Source organism: Rhineura floridana, chromosome 5 (assembly GCF_030035675.1).
Source record: "Rhineura floridana isolate rRhiFlo1 chromosome 5, rRhiFlo1.hap2, whole genome shotgun sequence".
Classification (NCBI taxonomy): Eukaryota; Metazoa; Chordata; class Lepidosauria; order Squamata; family Rhineuridae; genus Rhineura; species Rhineura floridana.
The window spans coordinates 142,473,423-142,501,343 of NC_084484.1; the positions used below are offsets into that span (position 1 = coordinate 142,473,423).

Consider the following 27,921-nt stretch of genomic DNA (forward strand, 5'->3'; position numbering starts at 1 on the left):
GGCTGAAATTAATAAGGCTGACTGCATTATTATGCTGCCTTGATTATATTTTCAGAAAGGTGGGATAGAAATTCTAGTAATAAATAAGAAATGTTGTTTTGTTGTTATTACTATACCATGTTCTTGGCTGCCAAAGCAGTGCCTGAATTTCTGAAGGAAGTGTGCATCAGGGCCAGTTCACACATGCATGTGCTTCACTGGCAGACTGTGACCTCTGCTGCTGACCTGCCTGCATTAATTAAGCATTGCAGACTAATAACCAGAAATAGACCATTTCAATCTCTTCCCATGTAATTTCAAATGCTGTCCTTTTCAATGGAAACAGTACATACTTTTGGTTGAAAAATCATAATGTGGTGAATGTACATGTGCGAATCAACCCTCAGATTCCATCTGACACTGAACTGACATCTCTAACATAGCCTACATGTAAGTAATTACGCAAATCATTGGAGACATTAGAAACATGTCACTGGCTATATCACCCTTTTGTGTACTTGAATCACACAATCCTGGACATCTCGGGATGTACTTCATGATGCATCTAATATCGCAGACTTAAACTAGTTTAGTAATCATTTCCTCTCCACAGAATCTGAGAACTGTAGTTCTATGAAGGGAAATAATGACTTATGGCAGGATTATGAGCACCCTCATCAAACTACAGTTCTCAGGATTCTTTCAAGGAAGCCATAACAATATAAAACTATTATGTAGATATGTCCTAAGGCTTGCTCATGCATCATTCAACATTTTTGTGAGCACCATAATGTATCATGCTTTCTTAGGCTGTGGGCACACTAGTTGCTTCAAAAGTAGTGAGAATGGTTTCTCTGGCTGTGTTTTGAAGTGACTCTGCCCTCTGCTGGCCACACCTCCCTTCCCCACTGCTGCACTCTATAAGTGTGCCTCTATCCTGAGTTCATGACAGTGAAGGCTAGTCCAATAGGGTGAATGGAAGATTGCCTCTCTAAGCTGTTTGCCCTCAGCAAGTCCCCACCTGCCTGCTGCCTTTACATTCAGTCCAGAGGGCAGTACTGGCTGTCAGCTCAGTCTCAGTTTCAGCATTGCCATTGTAGAACTCATCAGGGAGAAGGATGGGGACAAAACTAGTATTAGGCTGTGGGCACATTAGTTGCTTCAAAAGCAGCCAGAATGGTTTTTCTGGCTGTGTTTTGAAGCAACATTGCCCTTTGCTGGCAGCACCTCCCTTCACCACTGCTGCCTTCAGACCTTTCAGGACTATCCACAGCAAATTGCTGGGCCAATCACTGTCTCTGCCTGAATCTGCAACAAAGTGTTTCCATTGGACACACCTGGAAGACAAAGGGGTCAATCTACCAATCAGCTGCAAAACCTCCCTGGAGCTGAATTTATATTAAAAAAGCACACTGGAAGGGGCAGAGTTTAACTAGCATCATGTACCCCCATTTTGAGAAAAGAGGTAACGATGCACTGGAACTGGCACAACAGTAACTGTGTCTCTACCTTTAGTTGGCTCTGCTTCCACCTACAGTTGGCCTCTCTGCCTTTTGCCCTACCAGTCCCAATGGGCACCAGCCACCATTGTTTTCATGACCAGCTCTAGGCATTTTTTTTTACTGCTGACACTAATTTAGACGGGAAACAATCAAAACAGAACAGAACGTTACCCAGTGCCCTGCGGATCCTGAGCTTGGTGCCATCACCTGTCACCACTTCTCCACTGGAAAGGATCACCTGGCAGAAATAAGTGCCGTGATCATTGATTGTCACATTTAAGATAGTCAAAGATGCATCTCCTTCAGATAAATTCCCTATCATGAAAGCTCTGGTGTAGTTTGCCAAGACAGTGATATTGTTCTCCATGAAGTCCCATGAGCCTTTTTCATCCTCTTTGTACCACTTCACTGTCAGGTTGTTCAAAGATGGGCCACGGGAACTTTGGAATCGGCATCCAAGGACCACCGCTTCACCTTCTATGGCTTTCTCTTTACTTGGGCTCTGAGACACAGATGGATGCAATGGCTCAAGGCTCGGTCTCATTGTGTGAAATGCTGCAGTGTGAGTAGTGGCAGATAAATAGCTTGAGCCAGCTGTGTTTTCCTTTGCTGCATTTCCAACACCAGCATAAACAGCTGCAGAGGAAGAGAGAAAGACGAATATTCTTGAGAGAGAAGATAGCAATTCATTAGGGTACTGTTCTTCAACTTTGGGTCACCAGATGTTGTTGGACTACAACTCCCATCAACCCCAGGCCAGTTAGTCAAGGATGATGGGAGTTGTAGTCCAACAACATCTGGTGACCCAAAGTCAAGGTTGAAGAACAGTGCTATAGGGGATGAGTGGAGTTCTGGGGGTGAACAAATTTGATGGGGTTGAAAGGGTGGGTATGTGCTGGTTTACACTGTGTGAGCCCTTTGAAGAAAGCTGTATTTTCAGTTGTTTTAGCTATAACTCAGGATACAGTATTATTCAGGATGGGCCAGGATAAGGACTGAAAGAAAGAAAGAAAGAAAGAAAGAAAGAAAGAAAGAAAGAAAGAAAGAAAGAAAGAAAGAAAGAAAGAAAGAAAGAAAGAAAGAAAGAAAGCCAGTGTTTTTCCGCACAGCTGCTTTTTCATCTCTACAACCATAATGTGTACATGGCAAACCAGTAAGCCCCAAGTACAAATCTTAGAATGCAATCAAGAGCTGCATGAGAAAACCTGAACATTTCATCACAGCTCCTCTAGTGAGATTTGTGCTCATAACTGCTGGCTCACAATTTTTTTCCAGCCACATACACATTCAGTTTCTTTCCACAAGCATTGTGGTTAGACCTGTAGCTTGGGGGGGGGTGGGGGCACCCCCCCGGGCTGTCTTTAACCTCCATTTAAAGAATGATAGCTTGTTTTAAGAACAGGAGCAATTTGAGAATAGGATCCTCTGAAATATTAATTGAATAAAGCAGGGCAAGTGGACAAAAAAAGCCTCATCTGGAAGAGCCCCCCAAAGGCTGCTCATTCAAGACTTTCCCTAACTGAGGATGGATTTTTCATGATCACAATCACCCTATAATTACTTAAGTGATCCTGGGGAAAAAAAGAGCCAGTATTGTAACATGACCCTTGATGAGTTAAATATTAGAACTTGGTATTATGGGCTAGAATTAGACACCACCCTTTGGACTTTCCGTGGCTCTGCTTTTCTTTTTTATTTTCAGTTGTGCTGTGTACCAAGCCAACAATAAAGAAGCATGTTTGCCTGTAGCAAGAAGTAAGAGGTAGTTTATTCTGCAGTTATTATAATGAGTCAAGCAGGATTGGATGCTTGTTGATAAAGGGTGAAATAAAGAGATAACTTAAAGTGATCTCAAAAAATGGGTACCCTTTACTCTTTTAAAACACTCAAACAGTGGCTATTTTTTCTTGATTACTTGATAGCAAAAGATGAAAATAGGCCTAGAGGAATAGAAATATTGCTGTGTACCCTACAGTTAGCAAGCTGGCTACCTGGAAACCTAAGCTGTAACTCAGGCCTAATTTCTGATTTTTCCAATATGTGCAGCTCAGCATGAGGCCTTTTCAGTGTTTCTGGACAGAAAAATCTGTTTAAAAAAATCTGTAAAAAAACAGTACAATTACATTCCACAATTAGTTTCCAATTGCTTAGTTCATCCTTTATATAGTAGCCAGTTAAAAAGTTTTCCCTTGACTGTCCAACAGGAAAGAAAATCTAAAAGCCAGGAACAAGACTAGAAGAAGGGACTCTCAAGGAGAATTTAACAAACACACCTTATAGTGTTTATAGTATTCCTCTCTGCCCTTCCCTAAACTTGTAATGTGGACAAGTTTGTTTTTAAAGTAGAATCTAAAATTGAGATACCTAATGCAGCATCAAAGCCAAGCTCAGGAGCTCACTGTCTTTACCAAAGTAGTTCAGTTCATGAAGAATCAGAACACAGGGCAGATCACAGGTTAAAGGGAACTATACCTATAGGCAAACTCAAGCTTTTGAGTCTCATATTCCTGGGTATCTCTCAAAAAAAGGTGAGACAATTCAACACATTAAATTTCATTTATGTAAGTTAATATACTCTCTGCATGGAGGAGGAGTGAGGGGGAAGGTCGCTGCCTTTCCTTTTCTCTGGTCTGGCCCTCACATCCTCTCCACCAGTGGGGGAAAGGGGATTGGCTGGAGCTATACAATTCCCTCCAATGCCCCACCTAGAAATGTGACTGCCCCACCTAACAAGGAATGCTGGCTACAGGCCTGATTGTGGTAGGGGTGAAAATTGCATGGTCTAAAAAAAGCCCCTAAAGAGATTGTATTAATTTGCCCTTCAGGTTGCCCCTTAGGCCACTTCTAGCAGGACCAAATGAGATGTTACGTGAGTACGTGGTGCAACAGATCTGTGGTCAGATCTCATTACTCCCACACACTCAAACACCTTTGCATTAAAACAGGTGCAGGAACCTCCAGATCTGATGGAGCAGCACCACTGTGGGAAGGGATTGAATCCTCCCCCATGCCATTTCCCAGATCTCAATATTATCCTCTGAAGTTACTAGCTCCGGTGGGAGAATCATAATATATTCACATTGATTCCAGTAAAAAGAGCTTTGTGCAGTGGAATGGAAACTGAAAAGTGATGCTGGATTCACAAAAGTAGATCAATGTTCTCAGAACTATGTGAAATGTGGGGCTTTAAACTGTAAATTGGGGTTGGATAAATCAACAGGGTAATGCTGTTTATTTATTTATTATTTGATTTATATCCCGCCCTTCCTCCCAGCAGGAGCCCACTCTTACTTCGGACAAAGCCCCTTTGAATATAGCAGGGCTAACAAGTATGGTGCATAGTTAAACTATGGGATTCGCTCTCACAAGATGCAGTGATGTCCACCAACTTGGATGGCTTTAAAAGAGGATTAGACAGATTCCATGGAGGATAAGGCCATCAATGGCTACTAGCCATGGCGGCTATGTTCTACCTCCATTGTTGTGCTGTGTTGTGCTCTGTGCTAAGGTGAGGCAGAACTCAGGCTGGGTACCAGGCAGACTGAGGCAAGACTGGGTAGAGTAGGGGATCAGGCTGCACTCTGTGAACATAAAGCTCTATTCCTTCTGCCTCTTAATTGTGAGCCCCACCCATATTGGAAGTCTCTACTTTGCTGGAAAGAGCCCAGCCCTCTCCATTAAGCTCTTACTGCAATGGAGTGGAGGAGTCTCTAGTCACACTGCGTCCACCATGGAGTCCTCTGAGTCAGAAGATGGCAGTGCCACATCCTCTGGGTAGGGGGGACACTGGCCCTGAAGGCTCATATGGTGGCAACACTTCTGAGGCATGTCCTCCTCCTCCTCTTTTGGAGTCTTCTGCATCACATGAAGAAGACTTCTGGTCTCTGGTAATGCCTCTGAATACCAGTTGCTGGGAATTGTAAGTGTGCTGAGAGCACTGTTGCACCCAGGTCCTGCTTGCAAGCTTCCCATAGGCATCTGTTTGGCCACTGTGAGAACAGGATGTTGGACTAGATGGGCCTTTGGCCTGATCCATTAGGGCTAATCTTATGTACTTAAGAGGTGCTTCCATATAGAGGACCCATAACCCACCAAATTATTGCCCTTATGGTGTGAGCTACAATCGCAAATGACTTTCCACACTATTGGGGATATTGCATACTTTCTCTGTCTAAAATCATCCTGCTATGTTGGGCATAAATGGGCAGAGAAGAAAGAAATAATTAAGAAATAATTCAGACAACTGAAACAAAGAAGAAAACAGGAGGACTAGCTGAAGAAGTCAGATTTGGTAGCTTCTTCCAAGCTTCCAAGATGTGGTCTCCAAGCAAGGACAAGTGTGAGCATGTTTCCAATTGATAGAAAATTCTATATAGATATGTTGCTGTCTCCAATGTTTTACCTTTACAAAGCTTGGAGAGACACAGGCTTTTGACAGCTGGCAAGCTGAAAGGCATATAAGAACAGCTATTTGAGAAGGCTATCCTAGACTTTCATAACTTCACTAATGAGGCTCTTGGCAATCCTTTTGACAAATTTCCGTTAATTGAAAAATGGAAATGGACTGCCTTCAGGTCGATCCCGACTTATGGTGACCCTATGAATAGGGTTTTCGTGGTAAGCAGTATTCAGAGGTGGTTTACCATTGCCTTCCTCTGAGGCTGAGAGGCAGTGACGGGCCCAAGGTCACCCAGTGAGCTTCATGGCTGTGTGGGGATTCAAACCCTGGTCTCCCAGGTCGTAGTCCCACACTCTAACCACTACACCACACTGGGTCTCATTCAGTTAATTAAAGAGTGATAATACTCCATTTCTATACATAAAATATACGCTTAAAGCAAAAACGTTTGAATGGTCATTCCACCTTGTAATGATAATCTTACTCTCTGATGGCCATAAGTCTATGAAACGGCTGAATGGTGCTCATTTATGGAAGCAAACATATTAGCATCTAGAATTAAGAGGACTATTTTTTCCACTGAAATATCTCACAGTGGAAATGTTCCAGAGCAAGAAAAGGAATATCAGTAACAGGACTGCTCCTTCAAATAGGCCCACAGATTATAACTCATTATTGGGTTCCATGTCACAGTTAATGCTTAGTTTCTTGAGTTGTAATAGATGGGTTTAGCTATCACCACCTCCCACAATCAACATGTTTGAGAAGGGACATTATATGTCTACCAATGTGTGTGCATAGAGCTCTTCCACGCAGAGGTGGATACTGATGGATCCCCTCTTATACTGATGTATATGTGTACATAGGTACATGCTTAGGGGCCCTTCTCATGTACCCCAAATGTGTGGACATCAGGGGGTACTGACCCCTGGGCACATTGCCAGCGAGGGCATAGGTAGTCTAAATGGACCCACAACCCACACATGCATTTTTTAATGTTGGGGGGGGGTTGTCTGAACACACACAGCTTAACTGTGATTTGTCTCAGCCCACCATCATATCTGATGGACAGTGCAGCACAGTTGGAACACCAGCCTCTTATATTCAAAGCCAGAGGTGAGGGACCTCCAGCCTCTGGGCTAATCATGGCCCCCCAAGGGGTTCTATTTGGCCCCCGAGGACATTTCCTCCAAACCACACCTGCCAGCTGATGTCATTGGTGAGGGTGGGTGTTTGAAGGCATGCTTCCGCCCGCCCTTCAGCGGATGGGACAATTGGAGCGCACCTTCAATCCCCTCTGTGCAGAGCACAGAGGGGGAAGCATTTGAAGGTGCACTCCCATCCTGGGCAGATCAGAGCATGCCTTCAAGTTCACTTTGCAGTCCTGACAATCAGGGCTTCAAACGGAAACATCACTTGATGTCACTATGACACAAGGTGATTGACAGGTGGTCCTGTAGGGGTTGCAGAAATTAAAATCTGGCCAGAAAATGTTCCCCACCCCTGTTCTTAGCAATCTGCCCTTTCTGCAGCTGCTGGATTTTTCTCAAGGCTAGCTCGAAACCGAGCAATTGATGCAGGATTACTGCGGCCAAGTCATCCGCAAAGAGGGGACAAAGACAACTCATAAGAACATAACATAACATAAGAAGAGCCTGCTGGATCAGGCTAATGGTCTGTCTAGTCTAGCATCCTGTTCTCACAGTGGACAACCAGATGCTTATGGGAAGCCCACAAGCAGGACCTAAACACAAGAGCACTCTCCTGCAGTTTCCAGCAATTGGTATTTGCAAGCATACTTCCTCTGACCCTGGAGGCAGAGCATCAAGTGAAAGATCACCATCTGAAAAAAGCAGTCCTGACTATGGGTACCCTCTCAAGCAACCAGGCCCAATACCGGATCCAGCAGCTCCCCAAGTCTATGAAACATACCCTAATTTTATTTATATATAAAAATTTATACCATGTTATAAGATGAAAATCTCTAAGAAGTTTGCATTAAAAAGATACAATGACATTCAATAAAATATCCTAAAAAACAATTAAAAATTAAAAGTTGCACTTCAAGAAAACGTGGGTAAATGTGTACAGATACAGATCAGTGCATTTTTCCGCAGGATGGAGCTACAGACGGCAGCTGCATGACTGATATTTAGCAGTTGAAGCCACATGGGAAGTTGCTGTGAAAACACAGAGGAAAATCTAGAATACTAGAGTAGGATGATACTTTAAAACTGTATCTCTCATTCTGATTTTAGCTCTGGAACAGAATGAGTTTGCATTTCCAAACATTTTTTAATCAAGCTTATTGTATATTGTTAGCCTGTTGTCACCTCTTAGGTGTATCAGCTTTGTAATATCAAACATGAAGAGAGAGAGAGAGAGAGAGAGGAGAGAGAGAGAGAGCTTTGCAGGAAGCAAGAGATTCACATATTTTGTTTCATAGCAGCTTATTCTCGGGCTTCACTGTGAAGGTCACCATGGACGGCTTGCTTTAAATATTACAAAAGGTTATTAGTTCATTTGTATTTATTTATATTGTCCTCCTGTAATACAAGCACATAGGAGTGTCCTTGTTTGCGCCTGTGAAATGTTGGAAGGCATGGTGTGGGCAACTAGGAATCTTTTCTTATAGATGGAACCCTTCAGCCACAGAATTTGGATAGTTCCTTGACAACAATATGTGAAATTCAGCACACCACCACCACCACTGCCACGGCTATTTCTTGGCACTTACCCTTAGGGCTGCCTGTTACAATGCTTCAGTGACAGTAGAAACTGCAGCTGACCATATTGCCCGGCCAGCATGTTGTTGCAGCAACCCTATGCCTCCTTCTCTTGCCTGTCTAGCCTACTTACTTCATGCTAATAAGTGCACACTTTTTATTGCCTCCCTAGGCCATAAGCAAAGTTTTGCACCCATTGTACATTGGCCTTAGCTTCTGTTTTCTTCAGCTCTGTTGTTACCTCAAGCCTCCAGTTTTCAGGTCACTGCTTACTTTATCCCACTTTCTTTAGCCACCAGCCTATCTCTTGACAGACCTCTCTAGCAGTCCTCTCTCCTCCCCCCTCACAGCATGCAGTCCTTCCTCATCTTGTGAAGTTTCTTCAGACGCCCCTCTCTGATTAGCCATTTCTCACTTTGGATTTCTGTCTCTTCTGCTATTTTCTGAAAGCTTCATTCTGTGTCCCAGTTTCCTGAGGTTCTTCGGTTGTATCCCATTTCTTACTATAAACCTTTGTTTGATCAGTCTCTTGGCTCCCCTAACCCTTTGCTTTTCTGGCTCCTGGTCCCTTTCCCCAATTTTCATTCATCCCTTGTATGATTTTTTTTTTTAAATCTCAGCTAAACTAACAATGTTATTTTCCCTCACAGAAGCAGGGCAACATACCCATTTATTTGTTCCCTGAGCAACTGAATATTTTGAGAGATCACATCTAGTCACCTAATCAGTGTCAAAGCTACACTGTCTTCAGTGCTACAATCCGGCACAGGTTTTTTGTTGTCTCTGGCTACCTCACTCATTATTGGGGAATTGTGTATCCCACCTATCACTCCATAACACATGTCTGTATCTAACAGTGTGTGCCATCCCTTGTATGTCTATCTTAGCCATCCCCAACATGGTGCCCTCCAGATGTTCTGGACTACAGCTCCCATCACCTCTAATCAGCATGTCCAATGGCTAGGATGATGGAAGTTGTACTCCAAAACATCTGGAGGGCATCAGCATTTAGCCAACCAAGACATCATGAAACACACTGTAAAAATGGTGCTGTTCCTAGGAAGGAAGATTTAATGAACTATATTTTAAGCCGGATCTTTACCTGTGGTTGTGAACTTTCTATATAGACTATAGTACTATATGCTATATTGTATTTAGTTTACCCCAGTGTGGAGTAAGAGTCTTGGATTAGAACCTGGGAGACCAGGATTCAAATCCCCACTCCACCATGAAGTTCACCAGGTGATCTTGGGCTAGTCTCTAACTTTTAGCCTAATTTACCTCACAGGGTTGTTGTGGGGGTAAAGTTGAGTTGACTAGAAAGAAAGGGGGATATAAAATAAATAAATAAAATTGGGCTAAAATCCTTAACTTATGCTTGGTATAAACAAGAAGACCACTGCAGGTTGTTAAACTCCCTTTACAATGCCTATGGCTGCATCTCTTGGGATGCAGGAGTCACTAACAATGGTGTTTCCACACCAAATGAAACTGTCCTTTTCTCCGGGTTGAAGACTGAGACCAGATGCAAAGGAGGCTGGAGCTCCTATGCCTTCTGAATTTGTATAGAAGAAGGAATTTCAGCAGATGCACCTCTTCTGACCTGCTGTGTGGCAAGCTGAAGCTACCAAAATTCACTCTACTGCACATCTGTTAAACATAAATGAGCACTATCCTCTTTGGATCTGGTCAGCCTGGGGTTGAATATCTAGGCAATAAGCATATTACAATAGTGTTTCCTCCTTAAATGATAAGATTTTGTGACAAAATGTTTTCATATAACCTTACAGTTTCTCTCCAAACTGCAGGGTGGAGAGGACATATGAAAAAGTATATTTATAGCAGCTTTGCTGTTAGTGTGTGCAGCCGATACACCACAACAAGAACAGACATAAAGTCCAGTTAAATTCCTTCTCTAAAACTCCCACATTGTGTCCTTAAGTAAAAATACAACATAATCATAGTCGCTTGTTTATAAGCAGAGAACTGGAAGGGGGGGAGAGGTTGAATTCAGATGTAAAAAACCAGCCCAACAGTACCTTCTCTGCCTTGAGGGTATTTTTTTAAACAGAGAACTGGCTCCCACTCCCTTTCCTTTCTTTTTTAATCACTTTAATCCACAAAGCTACATAAGTTATAGACCATAGACTTGCAGGATGGGAAAATCTAAGGGCTGCCTGTCATAATGCCAGATCCATATATTTCAATAGTCTTATACAAAATAACCTATAGGACAATAGGACAGAGTCCACAACACCACCCTTTTAGCCTGATTATATGCATGCTTACTCAAAACTAAGTTCCATTGTGTTTAGTGGAGCTTACTCCCAGCCCAGGCAAGTAAATGTGCATAGGACTGCACCCTTAGTTTGCCACAAGCAACCATCAGAAGAAACCACGGAACTCCAAATCTCCTGAACATGAAGGCATTTCACTAATCCAGTTACTTACCCAACCAGACCGAGATCAGAAGAGGGGGCACTATCCAGCTGTAGGATTTCAAGGACTGCTGAAACATAGCTGAGAATATATTCTCTCAGGTTTTGCCTTTTTTTCCAGATGTATGGGCAAAGAAAATATGTGCCTCTCTGTGTGTGTGGCAACAGAATAGGAGAACAGGAACTCACATTCTGATCAGTAAATGTCACACTTACTAAGGTTACCCACAGCTTTGACATCACAGCTCTCTGTCTGCTGCCTGGAGGGCTGCCACTTTTGGTCTTCCTACAGTTGTTTCTACAGGGAAGCAGCTCTAATCTTTGTTAGGGAAGCTGCAGAGAAGAAGCATAGGAGAGATGCAGGAGAGCAGGGATGTTTTAAGAAGTGTCTCAGCTAACCAACCCAGAACTTGCAGTTGACTACCAGATATTAAGATGACCTTTGTTTGTCCCACAAATTTCTCATGAAAGCAACCAACACAAATAAAATTGCTCATGTTCCTTCCTATTTATTTAGCAGAAATTATGAAACAATCTGCCCTGAAATGTCACCATATGTGCTTTGAAGGCTGTTAATTTACCTAGGTATATTCATTTGCTACTAAATTTTGACTTTGGTGGTATTTTGTAAGCCACTTTAGTTTGGAAGGAAAAGGGGGATGCAAATGTTTTAAATAAATACATCTTGTCCCTCTTGAACAACTGTTTTCAATTGCTGGTAAACTTTGTTTTCCCTGGCTAATTTAACCACATTTAATTTAAATCCCATTGGCATTTTGAAAACAGCCCAACCAAACTTGCCTATTGTCAGGGAATAACAATAAAGAAAGGCTCATCACTCATAGAAACAGTCAGAACATAATCTGTATCGCTCCTGGAATCTGTTTTCAATGCTCAGCCCTAGGACCTGTAATGTAAAAATAAAGAAGAGTATATGTTATAACATTAAACCATCCATGCATCAGATTATGGTCTGAACTAATGATGATGGGAGGCTGATGCTTGCCTAACTTTTTAGACTACAACTCCCATAATCCCCAGCTGATGTGGTAAATGATCGGGGATGTCCAAAATTATAGAGGTCACCATTTGCTGTTTTAAGGGAAAGGCTGCTGTAAAGTCATATGATTTGGATAGGGCACAGGTAGGCAATCTGCTGTCCTTAGCTTTTTTTATGTGGCCTTTGGCGAGAGCAATCTATCCTTACAGTCCTTTAGGGATGGGTTGTCATTACTCGGTGGTGAAGGTAACTGGTTCTGCCCATGTTCGGGTGCCCTTTCGTCCTATTCATTCGCAACTCTGTCGGGCGGAGTTTTTGTGCAAAAACAGTTTTCGGGGCCAAGCGAGAAGAACTCTACAAGCTCTTGTGCAAATTAATTCTCCACTCCAGGGATGGGGAGGACGAAGGGCAGAAATCTCGCCTATCCGAAAGGGTCTTCTGCCGGGAGAAAAGACAGCAGTCAGCTCCCGGTGCTTATTACAAAAACAGACGAAAGGGGAGAATGCGAGTGCGTCGAGCATTCACGGCCCTAGATGGAGCTACTGGGCTCTCTGTGGGCCTATTGTGATAGGCAGCGCCCTCTCCTGGTGTTGTCAGTAGCGGAGACTCTCCGGTTATCACAGCTGAAACCGGGAGGATGCTCGGAGCCCGCTGAGGTTCTTCTGAGCCCAAAAGGGGAAATGAAAATCCAGTACTCAGTGTGCCACTGAAAAGCAGCTTCTAGGAAGCTCTCTGCCTAGACTCTGGAGCAGCCTTTCCCAACCTTTGGGTCCCCAGATGTTGTTGGACTACAACTCCCATCAGCCCCAGCCAGAGTAGCCAATGGTCAGGAATGATGGGAATTGTAGTCCAGAAACATCTGGGGACCCAAAGATTGGGAAAGGCTGAGTCCCCCTTCACCTCCTCTGGAGCTTTTGCTCGTTTGCCCCAATATACCATCGGGTTGTTTTCCCAACTATACCCCAGCCCTGGCTGATTCCCTCCAATTGCACTCTGCTTGCTGAGTTATACCTTCAAAAGAGATGTCTGTCTGACTTGGCTCACTTTAGATCCATCCTTTAGATCCTTCTGCTATTTTTCTCTACAAGCAACACTGTTTCACACCCACCCACCCACCTCTGACAGTTCTACAGAGCCCCTTTTTAGCTATGATGCTCTACTAAGGACTGCCCTCTCTGTGCTTCCCCCTCTTCGAGGGGTGGAAGGAGGTAAGTCCCCTCAGATGATATATATAAGGCCCAAATTGTGGTTCCTGGCAAGCTATTGTTATGAGTTAAGCATCCAGGCCAAAGAAAGATATTGGGGGGGGATCTGAGGTGTTTGGGATCTTGCTGTCGTTATCTATTTATGTAATTTTAAATTAACTTTTTATTGAGTTTTCAAAAAGGTTTGAAACATTTTAACAGAGTATAAAGTTCATGGTAATAATATATAGATTCTTCAGGACCACAAATGCTTTGGTAGCAGATCATACCAAAAAGATTTATGAGCATCTTGTGGTTTCACAGCCCCCTGTTGTCTGGCTGCAAGCGACATGAGAGGTATTTATAAAAGTATTTATAAAAGTGTATTTTGACATTGCTCCTCTCTGCACCCTATTTGCTTCAGTCAGTTTTTCAATCAGAATACCATATCTCTGACAACTGTCCCTGGATTGTGAAAGGAGATTTGTAGCACCAGTGTTTCGCGATCTTTAGTCATGCCGTTTTCAATAAGAAATAAATTAGGTCTTGGTAAAGGAAATTGCTCATTGTGCCCGGCTCAGGCCTGGGTCCACTGGTAAGAGTCTCAGGCCCGGGTCCACTGGGATAATCTGTTGCACAGTTTCTGAGATCTCTTAGAATATGCATTGCTAAAATGACTTAACTATTGGGCAGTCCTACCACATATGAACAAAGCTACCCCCGATATTGCAGCTTCTCCAACAAGTTCTAGGTAAGTCTAGAGCTTGGAAAAGTTACTTTTTAAAACTACAACTCCCATCAGCCCCAGCCAGCATGGCCACTGGAGTGGGCTGATGGGAGTTGTAGTTCAAAAAAGTAACTTTTCCAAGCTCTAGGTACATGTGGCAAAACTCAACTGGTGTACAATACCAGCAATATTCAACATCAATTACCTTACACATGCTGTAGTTGTCTCTTGAATAGCATGTTTGTGTGTGATTATATACTCTTTTGATTAAATTAAAATTAAGAATAAATGCAAGGTTACTTTTCTAAGTCTTTCTGTTGTTTTCTCTTAATCTGATACAAGTAAAATGATAAATACTGAAATGCTAAGGTAATAATAATGAGGTAATTTGGGCCCTTCCAAATAAGTTGGTAGACAAGGTCTTCTTGGACCCACCCTGAATTTAACTCCTGCTTTTTCCAATACAGGAGGACCTCATCAATGATACCAATTAAAGCCGTCTCCTGTAATTTCTCTACTTAGCTCCCTCATCCTTTTCTTCCTCCTCAGTGTTGTATGAAATGAAAATGAAATGAACTGCCTTCAAGTCAATTCCGACTTATGGCAACCTTATGAATAGGGTTTTCATGGTAAGCGGTATTCAGAGGGGGTTTACCATTGCCTTCCTCTGAGGCTGAGAGGCAGTGACCGGCCCAAGGTCACCCAGTGAGCTTCATGGCTGTGTGAGGATTCAAACCCTGATCTCCCAGGTCATAGTCCAGCACCTTAACCACTACACCAGACTGGCTCTCTCCCTCTGTAAATGTTACCATTATTTGTTGTTCAGCATCGGCATTTGACACCTGGTGAAACTTGACTCTGCTATTTGCCTTTGCTGGATCTCTTTGCAGGCGTGTAGCTCCTCTCCTTGAGTGGCAGTGCTTGCCCAAAGCAGCAATAACAGAGAAAGCAAGCATGTGAACTAAAATATTAGATGCAGACTTCCGGGAAGGGTGACTTAGCCTGTGCCTGCTTTTGAGACGGGCTCCTGCCTCAAAAGAAGCTTATTCAGATATATCAGTCAGTTTTTTTCTTTTTTTGACTGATTAAACTTCTCCCGGGTAGGGAGAAACGAAGAGATTAACCTCAAAGCCTATTTTTGTTGGGACGACCAGATCTCATTAATTTATGGGACGAGGTCCAGCCGACGAAGGTGGGACGGATTTTTAACAACAAGCTCTATCTGGAAAAGCGAACGTTCATCTTATCTTCTAAGAGAGAACGCACTAACAGGCAAGCACCCTTCTTTCTATATTTTTCTTTTACTTGACTTAAATTGTTGCTGTTTAAAAGAGATTTGCCAGATTGATCGGTTTTTGACATCTCACTGGGGAGCCATAACTTCTCTCTGCTACTCACTAATTAATAGCTTATCTCTGTTTTTGTTGCAAAAAGCTGTCCTGGATTTGCATTCTAAAGATATACACAGAAGAGGGATTTCTATTCCAGATTTTTATTTTGAAGAATATTATATTGTCTGAGACTACTCTCTTTTTGGTCTATTTTATTTTGACGAATCTGTTTTCTGACGACCGCCATTAATTGTTTCGATCCTGGGAACTGCATTTTGTTTATTTAAGCATGGAGAGATAAGGCTGTCTGCTCTGTTTATACTGTGATGTCACCAAGTTTGGAGTATTAACCCAATTGTTGCTGAAATAAGAAGTGGTTTTCCTATATTTTTCTTTTAAAATGGCAATTAAGAAAGTGGCTGAGAAGCTGGAAATAACTATGTTTCAGAAAATAATGGATGAGATTGAGATAACGAAACAAAACCTGCGACAGGGTTGTAAGGAGCTGAAAATTGAATTGAGTAAAATGAAGCAGGAGATTAAAGATATAGGGGTCCCTGTGAGAGAGGTGACCCTGGAAGGGGTCCCTGTGAGAGAGGAGACCCCGGAGATTGGAACAAACGTGGAACAAGAAAAAGATTTGGAGTCTATGGACTTTAGAAACAAAATTTATTGTTTGGAGATACAGGAGATTAAAGACATAGGGGTCCTTGTGAGAGAGGAGACCCTGGAGACTGGAACAGGGGTCCCTGTGAGAGAGGAGACCCTGGAGACTGGAACAGGGGTCCCTGTGAGAGAGGAGATCCCGGAGATTGGAACAAACGTGGAACAGGAACAAGATTTGGAGTCTATGGACTTTAGAAATAAAATCTATTGTTTGGAACTCAATGTTATCTCTGAAGAAATTAATGAAGATTCTAGAGATAAAGTTATCAATGGCATGGATAATCTTCTGGACTGGAATGATGTGATGGAGCCCAATATAGAGAAAATCTATGGAATTAACTGCAGCCATGTGACAATGGAAAAACTTTCAAGAGATGACCCAGTGTATTTTGAAAAAAAGAACAGAGATATGATTTTACAGCAGTATTTCAGCAACCTATTCAGAATGGATGGCAAGAAAATATTTGGGATAGAGGTAATTCCCATCAGACTCTTACTATATGACTATGGCTTTGACAGCAAGATTATTATGGAATACTGATAATGGAAGATTGGATACTGAAATTACTGGACTTAACAAGACTACTGAAGATGGAAGATGGAAAATGGAACTAATAGGGATAATAGAACAATGGCTACTGAAATTACTGAACCTAACAGATTCTGATGTGATGGATTAATTGAAATGTTTATTTTGACTATGGTTATGACAACAAGATTATTATAATTAGTAATGAGATGGATTAATCGATATGCTTATCTGGAAAAAAAAATTGATAGATATATTTCTTAAAGAATTGAAACCTCTCTTTGACTTTTTGTGGAAAGAATAAAGTAATGTTTATGAGATTTGATGATTAAGTAAGATAACTACTGGAGGAAAGTGATTTTATAATATGACTTAAGAGACAGGATTGTTATATATTATAGACTTATAACTGATTTGATCTTTGACAAATGGGAAGTCAATATTTTACTCTTTATTTTTTATTTTTGTTTTTTTTTTCTTTTTTTTTCTTTTTGTTTAACTATTTTTGATTTTGTTTTTTGTCTTTGAATGTTTTATGATTTTGTCTTGTATGTTTTATGAAAATCTGAATAAAAATTATTGAAAAAAAAAAAATATTAGATGCACTGGTTGGGGATGTGATGAAGGGCAAATATTTACTGCTGTTGGTAGGTTTAATAAGGAGAAGTGCTCTTGCTTTCTTTCCAGGCTGCTAAAGTGACCCCCAGCCGGACATTATAATACATGGTGGAAGAAGTGGACTGCCTTCAAGTCAATTCCGACTTATGGCAACCTTATGAATAGGGTTTTCATGGTAAGCGGTATTCAGAGGGGGTTTACCATTGCCTTCCTCTGAGGCTGAGAGGCAGTGACCGGCCCAAGGTCACCCAGTGAGCTTCATGGCTGTGTGGGGATTCAAACCCTGGTCTCCCACATCGTAGTCTGACACCTTAACCACTACACCACACTAGCTCAACTGTTGTATATGGATATGTATACAGTCTATGATATTATAATATGAAGTTGCCAGCATAGTTGGACATAACCTGCAACTGACTTCAGGTCACTGAAAATCAGACACTGGATAGGAATTTAGGCATCCTGGATTTTGGAGCTAGAGTCTCTAAGTCTGCATCTGTAGTTTATTTATTTATTCTATTTCTATGTCGCCTTTTGGCCAAAGGCCCTCAAGGCAGCTCACACAAAAAAAACACACACCACAAATACAAAATACACATAAAAAAAAATACAGTGCACAGGAATTTAAATAACAAAATATTAACACTGTTAAAAAAAAAAAAAAAAAGGTTCTTTACAGGCCTAAAGATAATCTGTCCCAAAATGTAGTACTGCCACTTCAAGAATTTTAGTCCTCAAACATTGAGCAGCTGTTGCAAAGGATTCGCTCACCAACGTAATTGGATTCTTCCCCGAAATCATCATCCATAGACTTGAAGTAGAACTTGTAGTTGGACCGGTTGAGGAGCGCCTTGAAGTCGCCCAGCATCACCCGCTCGGTCGGGATGGGCAGCTTCACCAGGTACGGCGTCCCCTGGTAGTCCAGATGGTAGATGATCTCGGTCTCCGCCGCTGCCATGGCCGCCGCCGCTCCCCGCGGAGGACTCTTCAGGCAAAAGGCTCAAGGTCCTGCCGGCCGAGCCCAGGCCTGTTTATACAGAAGCAGCCCGTCCTGCTGGCAGCAGTGGCAGCAACGAGCCAGGCAAACTGTCTGCCTGCCTGCTTGCCTGCCACCTTGCTTTCTTCGCTGCTTCTCAAGCCAGGGGGGCAGCTCCTGAGGGCCAGGCAGTCCTCGCGCTCCCTGGTCTCTCGCCCGCCTTGTTCTCTGGCCGGGTTTCAGCGCCGCCTCAGGTGATTCATATTGCAAATAGATGCAAATGCTGCCCCCGGTAAACAGGTACTGTTACACATATTGTGTTATATACTATCTGTTGGTGCTACTGCTGCTGAGTGCTGCTTGCAGGGCCGGCTCTAAAGGGCGACGAGGTGGGCCTTGGCCGAGGACCTGTGGTCCAGAGGGGTCCCTGAAGGGCCCCTCTTTAGGGTGGGGGAGTAGCGCTCTCCTTCCACGATCCGTGGCAGAATCGCTGCCGCAGATAGCACTGCCTGCCCATTCCCTTGCTCCGTCTACCTTTCCTGTGTTTTGCAGCTGCACATGCAGCACTGCTCTTAACCAAGAAGGCGACTGAGGTTTCCCTAAGAGGCTGAAGCATCCACTGCCATCTTGGTTGATGGCAACCCTGCATGTGCATAGCAAGCATGCATGCCATCAACCAAAATGGCAGTGGAGGCTTCAGCCCCTTAGGGAAAACTCAGCTGCCATCTTGGTTAAGGGTAGCGCTGCACGCACAGCCACAAAACACAGGACAGAAAGATAGGCGGAGCAAGGGAACGTGATGGTAGTGCGATCTGCGGCAGCATGTGCCAAGGCCCAGGGCAGGCTATACCCAAGGGCGCCGGCATGCCTGGAGCCGGCCCTGGCTGCCTGGTTGGTGCTGACCCGTGACAGTGCCTTTTTAGTAATGGTTCCCTGTTTTACGGAATAGCCTCCCTGGTAAGGCATGCCTGCCTGGCTCATTATTAATCATCCAAGGAGGAATTAAAAACATTCCTGTTCAGCCAGGCATTTGATGTCTGAAAGAGTATTTCTGGCAATCTTGAATTTATTAGCTGTGAGGATATTGTTTTTAAATATTTTTAGATGTTTTTAAATGGTATTGTTTTGTTATTTTATTGTTTGCCATCCTGGGTTTTATGGAACCTGGGTGCACCTAGGGAAGAAGGGTGGGATAAAAAATTTATATTATTATTATTATTATCCTCCTGTTTGTTGAACAGAGTTGTATACTTTATGACTCATGAAGCAATCTGCTGGTTAACTGGAAAAACTGAAGCTGTCTTCCCATGATTGTTTATGTATGTATGTGCAGATGGCCTGTATGCATGACTGGGAACTGTGGTGTGATCAGATTTCCTCAGTGGCATCATGTGTGGTGGGGCAGACCCACCTTCCCAATACCAGTGTTGTTGCTGCTTACCTGGAGTGGGTCATCAGACCTGCGCAGTTGCATTGAGTGGGAACACTGGGTGGGTGGTGGTGCTACAGCAATCGCATGACTCCCAGCTTTGCTGCCATCCAGCCGCAGACCTGTCTACACAAGCCGCAACAACACTGGTATCAGGAGGGTAGCTTTGCCCCACCAGATGTGCTGCTCCTGCAATTCCTGTTTGCAAGTATACAAGCGTACAATTGTACTGTTGTCCATTCTCACCTTACACTATGCATGGAGGTTGGGAGGTAGGGCCAGTCTGCCCAATCCCACTCTTTAACCACATATTCACTAACATGTGGATAGATTACACTTTATATCCCCAGTTGATCATTGCACTCTGCAGATGAGGACCTCCTGCAGATACCATCTTATCAGGATGTTTGCTCCACACAACATAGGAAACGGACCTTTAGTGTAGTGGCACCTACCCTGTGGAATCCCTCTCCTTAAATATTAGACAGGCACCATCTGTGATATCTTTTCAGTGCCTACTGAAAACCTTCCTCTTTCAACAAGTCTTTTAACAGGAGACCTTATCCCAGTCTGTCCCTGTGTTGGAATTGCTTTTTAAGATGTTTTTTAAAGCTTTTTTAAAAGATGTTTTTTGTTTTAATATATTTTAAAGTCTGTTTTTAAGATTTTTAGAGTGTTTTTAGTATTTTGTTTGCTGACCTGGGCTCCTTCTGGGAGGAAGGATGGGATATAAATTGTATTATTATTATTATTATTATTATTATTATTATTATTATTAAAGGGCTTGACTTGAGCTATATACATATGTAAGAAATGGCTGATCTTTCCCTCATTTCTGTTCTCTAAATAAAGTCCTCTGGGGGAAAAAGAAAACCAAGTAGTATTCATAGCATCTCTCTGTTGTCTTAGTCTCACCTTCTTTACAAGAGTAAAATTAATCTGTGAAGAGACCTAGTGGGATTTTCCCCAAGAGAAAAAAAAATTATTGGGCAAAAGAGAAGGACATTTTTCTGTCCACAGAAAAATGTCTGGGCAGAGCGGGGGCAAGGTCTAAGAATTGTTACTAAAGATCATTGGCACCTCACTCCACCCATCATTACATTTAGAATTGCAGGGGTGGAACAAGTGCCCCCCTTGCCCCCCGATATCCTTGATTCTGCCTGTTTGCCCCACTTTTGCATCCATGTATCACCTGACTCCACACCTGATATGCATAAGGGGCTTCTGTGCACAAACAGCTGTATGCATATAAACCCTCCCATGTGAGCAGAAACTCTGATGGCATATCTGTGGAAGCAGGGCAGGTGCCAGGCATGCCGGGGCCCTTGGGCACCATCCTGCCCTGGAACCCAACACACGCACACACGCAGCCAGGCATGACTGGGTCCTTGGGCACCAGTCTGCCCCAGGTGCATGGCTCCTGCCTGCTCCACCTACTTCTCTCCTGCGTCCTGCTGCTGCACGCGCTGCATGTGCAGGGCTGCCATCAACCAAGATGGCGGTGGAGGCTTCTCTAAGGGGCTGATACCCCCCCACCATCTTGGTTGATGGTACACATGTGCGGCACGCTACGTGCATGCACGAGCACATGCCTGCCATCAACCAAGATGGCAGTAGGTGCATCAGCCCCTTAAAGAAGCCTCTGTCGCTACCTTGGTTGATGGTGCACAGTGCGCACAGTGCACACAGCAGCAGAACACAGGAGAGGTAGGTAGAGTGAGTGAACAGGTGGATGGCCTGGAAGCTCTCTTCCCGCAATCTGCAGCTGGGAGCCTGCCGCAGATTGCAGCAGAGGAGCACTACTCCCCCACCCTAATGAGGGGCCCTTCAAGGGCCCCTGTGGGTCACGGGGCCCTCAGCCAGGATCTGACCTGGCCACCCTTTGGTGCCGGCCCTGTGTGGAAGGGCCTATGTGTGTACTGCTGTTCACATAGAGAAACCCAAATTTCACCTGCTGCTGAATATGCAGAAGTCAGAGTGAATGCTCAGAAGTCAGAGGGCGGGTATAATAGGCACAGTCAGGTGAAAATTGGGCTATGAAGACAAGAGAGACTAGATGTTATTTAAAAAACCAGGTTGTTTTCATTCAGAGGCCTTAATTCATCTTTTTCTCTCTTTTATACTTTGGAAGCTTCTTGGAGGCAGAGACCTACCTATTTTGCCTACTGGCAAAGCTAAGTAATAGTATAAATTAAAAACCTACATTGGCAAGGACAGTAATTTACATTACAACCTGATCCTATTTCCTCAGAAGTAGGTCATACTACAATCAATGTGGCTTTCTGTCAAGGAAGATTATGAAGAATTACAGCCATATAGTTTCTTCACAGATTTTTTTAGCAGTTGATGTTTTTTGTAAGTACCGCTGTAGACAATGGGCCATACTCTAATAAGTGTGCATTGGGTTGTGGTACACACCTCAGGCTCAAGCTAGATGTGATGATGGCAGCAAAGCCATTTGTTTAAACTTGTGTCTGTCCCAGCCGTGTCTAAATGAGGGAGTAGGGGCTATTTGTTAGAGCAAAAGATGCATGTGGATGGTAACTAAACCTTTCCCTCACCTTCCCACAGTCCCACTCCTGATGTCACTTTTCCTCTAGCTGGGATGTGGAAGAAAAGTAGCAGGGTGGGGAGAGGTTACAAGGAAGTAAAAGGCAGGTATTGTGGGGTAGGTCTCAACTTCCTCACCTTTATTCCTTTTTTGCTCAAAATCAGCCCCTACCACATGCTTCATACATGATTAGGACAGAACCAGGTTTAAGCAAATGTGCCACTGTCATGAAAACTTGTGTGTCACATAGGTACACTCCTCAAAGAGCTATGATTAGCTGTGGCTCCATACTGAGGGCGCTGCATATAATGTCAGATTTGGGTTCGTTGCATTGTAATGTATGAAACAGCCCCTAGTTACCTGGCCAAGTTCAAGGTTCTAGTCTTGGTGTACAAAGCCCTATACAGCTTCGGGCCAGGATACCTGAAAGACAGTCTTATCTCTTATATACCCAGTCGATCACTGCGCTCTGCAGGTGAAGGCCTCCTGCAGATACCATCTTATCTGGAGGTCCATTCTGCACACTATAAGAAACTGACCTTTAGAGTGGCGGCACCTACCCTGTGGAATTCCCTCCCCTTGTATATTAGGCAGGCGCCATCTCTGTTATCTTTTCTGAGCATATTGAAGACCTTCCTCTTTCAACAAGCTTTTTAAGTTGAGACCTTATCCCAGTCTGTGTCTGTGCTGGAATTGCTTTTTAATATGTTTTTAAACCTTTTTTTAAAACAATATGTTTTTAACCTTTTTTTAAAGATGTCTTGGAAGGTTTTTAAAAAAATGCTTTTGAAGATGCTTTGTTTTAATGTATTTTAAAGTCTGTTTTTATGATGTTTTAAAGTGTTTTTAGTGCTTTTGTTTGCCACCCTGGGCTCCTGCTAGGAGGAAGGGTGGGATATAAATAAATAAATAAATAAATAAATAAATAAATGTTTATAATTTGCTGGAAACATATCCTTTTTTATAACTTCATTTTCTCTTTTCACACAAACACCAACATTTCAGGTCTAGATTTATATCTAAAGATTGTTAGCAGTTCAGTTATTTAACAGTCACTAGCTCTTGTGACTTGAGAGGCTTCTGGCAGCACACGTTTTGATAAAGCTGTGTGAATCTCAGCTTTTGTATAAAAATATTCTAGCTCTAATGACTGCATAGTGGGGAAAAGAGCCATCAACCTTGGAAATTAGAACAAAAACATGAACTATGAAAATGGGTAGGATAGAAACACAGAGAAGAACCTGCTTTGTTATTTTGAAATTCTTTCAACCCAATCATGTGCATGTTTACACGAAAGTAGTAAGATTCACTGAGTAGAATGAATAAATGTACCTCAGACTGCATCCAGATACTTTAAAGAGTAAAGAGAAAGATGAAGGTTATGAAAACCACAGTGAATTATGACATCTGTACATTATGAGGAAAATTTGATAGAAATATGAATGGGGAAAGATTCATAATATACAATAGATTTCTATAGAAAAGGGTGGAAATTAAAATGTTTTTCTATACAAAATTAATATATGTTAATACTCTGAAAGATATTATGGTGTTTGGTTTCAAAAACATAGTTCAAGTTCCTGTTCATGTATGAAGTCTCCTGAGTAATCTTCTCAGCTTCACTTACTTCACAGGGTGCTTATGAGGCTAAAACATAACTCTGAGGTCCCTGGCCATTTAGGCCTCACAAAAAGCAGGAAATGCATCATCAAAAAGAGGGCAACGATTTACAATGAAACCTGCATATGCTAGGTTACATGTATATCCAGACAGGCTATATAAGGAGGCGGCATTTCATCAGATTTTAAAATATTTTCCATGTGTGTGATGTAGTGGTTAAGGTGCTGGACTATGACCTGGGAGACCAGGATTCGAATCCCCACATAGCCATGAAGCTCACTGGGTGACCTTGGGCCAGTCACTGCCTCTCAGCCTCAGAGGGAGGCAATGGTAACCCCCCTCTGAATACCGCTTACTATGAAAATCCTATTCATAGGGTCGCCATATGTCAGAATCAACTTGAAGGCAGTCCATTTCCATTGTCAAAAACTTATTTATACCTTTTGTCCTATAGAGGGCTCTGTTCTGAAGTGCATGTAACTCAAAGCACAGATTAACACACTGTTCGTGTATTATATTGTGCAGTCAAATAGCCAAATATTTTAAGAGTTTCAAATACCCAAAGGGAGGGAAGAGGAAAAAAGCAAACTAGGGCACCAGTTCTTAAAATCTTAAAGCTCAATGATGGCAGTTCCCAAGATGTTTCTTTTTCTTGTCTGATAACCTCAAGGTAAGGTGGTTCTTAAGAGGCCCCTGTGATGGGTGGTGGGGGAGGGGTCACCATTAGGAGCTGGATGGTGGCAATTCCTACATTGTTTCTGTTTGTCCTTTGCTTTCCTCAAGGCAAGATGGATTCTTCAGAAGCTCCCGTGGTGGCAGCTGGGGGCAGGAAGGGCCCTCCAATGGGAGCTGGATGGTGGCAAGTCCCACATATGTAGCCAGAACAGCACCATCCACAGGTAAGAGGCTTGGGAGGAAACCCAGGTGTGTAGAAGTACAAATATTTTTGAGTAAAAACAAAGGGGCCACCCTCTTCTCCCAAAAAACAGGCCAGTGAGGACTGAGCCTGCTCAGTGGTCTGGCCACAGAATGCGGAATGTCTGTTGAAGCCCAGAGTGTGTGTGACAGTGATCGAATGGAACAGTGATGGCTGGTGGCTCTATGTCAGTAGGGCAGTGGAATTTGCTCCGGGGTTTAGTCTGAACTTTCAAGGAGCTGTCCAAAGTTCTGAAGCTCCTTGAAAGTTTAGACTAAAACTCAGAGCAGATTCCACTGTCCTACTGACATGGTGCCACCAGCCGCCACTGGAATGGAGTATGAATGAAATTTAGTGCGGCTGGCTGGAACACTGAAGAGGAGCACTCCACCCTGCAACATTTTGTTCCACTTGTCTATTACTGATAGTGATCTCAATTCTCTGACTGCTGGGCCTTATGAAGCCAAAATGGCACCATCTACGGATAAGGGAGGTACCAGCAGACTGGAGGGGGAATACCTGCAAAATGACAAAAACATATTTTGGGGGAAAAATAAAAGTGGGTGGAAGAACCCCCCCCCAAAAAAACACCCTAATGAAGACTGGCAGGCCTTAGAATACTGTTATTATTATTATTAAATTAAGTTTATGTTTTACTTGTGCTATGAGGCTGATCAGGCACGTCTTTCGCCACTTGTGCTCTAGCTGTCGTCCAGCTTGTTTCATTGCCCTTAGTTCACTGGTGTACCAAGGTGAACCAGGCTCCACAATGCCAGAGAGGATGCTCAGGGGCAACTGTGTTAAGAGTCCAATGCACCTCATCGTTCCACAGCATGACACGGGCTTCAGCAGGGTAACTTGTTATATCTACTGCATACTCCTCCAGGGCATTCAGGAATCCAATGGATTCCATTAGTCTCCAGGGGCAAATCATCTTAATCTGTCCACCACCCATACTGTATAGGGGAAGACTGGAGCTGTAAGTCTGCACTTCACCAGAAAGTGGTCTGATCACAACAATGGGGTGACATCCACCCCCCATCTCCAGACCACCCCTTCCTCCATCTGGAGCAAAAACCAAGTTGAGGGTGTGCCCTGCCCTATATGTCGGACTGGTGACAACTTGAGACAGCCCCATGATTGTCATGGAGGCTATGAAGTCCCGAGCTGGAACACTAGAGGCAGCCTCAGCATGGACATTGAAATTACCCAGGACAATTATTCTGGGCTCCTCCAGTACCACAGCTGAGACGACCTCCACCAACTCAGTCAGAGAAGCTGCTGGACAGCAGGGTAGACAGTATACCAGTAGCAACCCTAGTTTATTGTCTCCTTGGCCTGACACCAGGTGCAGGCCCTCACAGCCAGCTCCCAAGACAGTCTGGTTTCCTAGTGACAGAGATGGAAGTTCTGTAGACCACAGCATCCCCACCCCCCATCCCTGCACCCTGTGCTGATGTTGCACCGAGTATCCAGGTGAGCAAAGCTGGGTCAGATCAACTCCTCCCAGCTCACCCACCCAGGTCTCAGTAGTGCACACCAAATTGGCACCTTCATCCATGATCAAATCATGGATGAGTGTGGTCTTATTGTGTACCAATCTGGTGTTAAACAACAGCACACACAGGCCAGTGGGCACAGCAGATGAGCATCCAGGAACCCATCCATGGGAGGAGTGGGAGCTAGGAACAAGACGCAGACAGCCTTGCCCTCATCTTCCATGGTAGTCTATCGCCTCCCCATAACTATACCTCCCTCTTCCCATGGTCACTGAAATTGGGGTGGCATCACCCTTGTCCCTCCTTCCCAAAACTTCTAAACATATGATATAAACACAAGAGCCCCCCAATAAAGCCTACCAGAACAGTTACCCCAGTACACCTCTGAGAGAATTGGGAACTGTATTACTAGAACTACACCAGACCCGCCCAATATCAGACAGGGCACCTCTAATCCTCCTGTCTCACATCCAGGGGGGCCCAGCCTTCTGCCAGATGCAGACTCTCACTCTGAAGTCATCTAACAACTTTCTCCTTTCACTCAGTTTATTGCACAGGCTCTCACCCTGCGCAGGAACTATATGTGCACCTTACATCCTCCCTGCTACCAATCTCCTCTAGATTGGTTTTTAAAAAATAGAAGGGGGTAATGACCTCGCCCTCGGGACTCCTGAAGGGAATCCCAAAGTGTCATCTTTGGTGTCGCCACTTTGGTGGCAACCCTGCTGGCAGCAGACCCACCACCCAAGGCTTCTGGGCTTTTATACTCCCTGACCCAGCCAGGACCTGATGCAAGAGGCTGCAAGCCTGAATGCTGCCTCTCTCTGGATGCAGGGCCAGGCAGGGGGTCCCAGTCCTTACAGCAGTTACCAGGAACCTCAGATAACAGACAGCAAGCAAGTACGCACCTAAATGTTCAAGTAATCACTCCCAGGCAGTGTTGCCAACAAGGACATTTTTTCCAACCATACCCATGCCCCAAATCCACCAAAATCTGACCTTAACCCGCTCAACACTGCATCTGATAACACTTTTGCTTTATTGTGAAGCACTATTATGACAAATTGCTTAACAAGGTAGATAATACAATTTAAAAGGTTCAGAAACAGTCTCTGTGTGCCTGTGTGTTGTAGTTACGTTTGGAATTGCAGATATAAATATGTGTATGTGTCTTTTAGATCTGAGAGAAGTATAGAGGTTTTTCATTCCTGCTTTTTTATGTTTAAAAAATCTCTGTGTGTGTGTGTTTGGCTACTCTGAGAACAGGATGCTGGACTAGATGGCCCGTTAGCCTGATGCAGTAGGCTCTTCCTATGATGATTATAAAATGTACTGTTTATACAAAGGATACCTATTGTGGAATCACAATATAGTGGAATCACCTTATTAAATATAAACAGCGATTCCTCATTGGTGAGGCAGGTGCACACTGCACATGCTCATGCCATTCATTCCTGAGGGTTATAGTTCTTAATTTTCATCTCTCTTCTGCTCAAGTCCATGGGATCAGGCTGTGGTTTGTAAGGAGGAGTTGATGGTGCTTATGCTGCATTATATTTTGGGAAGAATATTGCCTACATATTCTCCTTCTCAGTAAGCCAATTGACAAGAACCTCCTTGTCTTTATATCATTAAAAAACAAGCACACCAGAGGATCTGGACACTTAACTTAAAAATGCTGGCTCATTGTGTGGTGTTAGGTACATTACTCTGGTATCCTTTCAATCAAAGAAGTAGCCAACTAGCCATAGCTTAAAGCAGAAATGAAACAATAGTCAAGTAGCACTTTAGAGACTGTACGTTTGTGTGTGTTATGTGCCTTCAAGTCGAT

The 27,921-nt window shown here is 43.4% G+C and overlaps 1 protein-coding gene across 6 annotated transcripts in view; it reads right to left on the minus strand.

Annotated features, from left to right (window-relative positions):
• The window catches only part of LOC133385405 (uncharacterized), a 40,870-nt gene that overhangs the window by 6,371 nt on the left and 6,578 nt on the right, over positions 1 to 27,921 (minus strand). For 4 of the 6 annotated variants that reach the window (XM_061628343.1, XM_061628339.1, XM_061628340.1 and 1 more), the window contains exon 5: positions 1,653 to 2,117. In XM_061628343.1, the coding sequence (XP_061484327.1) occupies positions 1,653 to 2,117 (465 nt within the window). Of the gene's footprint in view, positions 1 to 1,652; positions 2,118 to 11,057; positions 11,199 to 11,551; positions 11,952 to 27,921 lie in introns of those variants that run through there. The other 2 variants (XM_061628341.1, XR_009762873.1) reach the window with 2 other exon arrangements.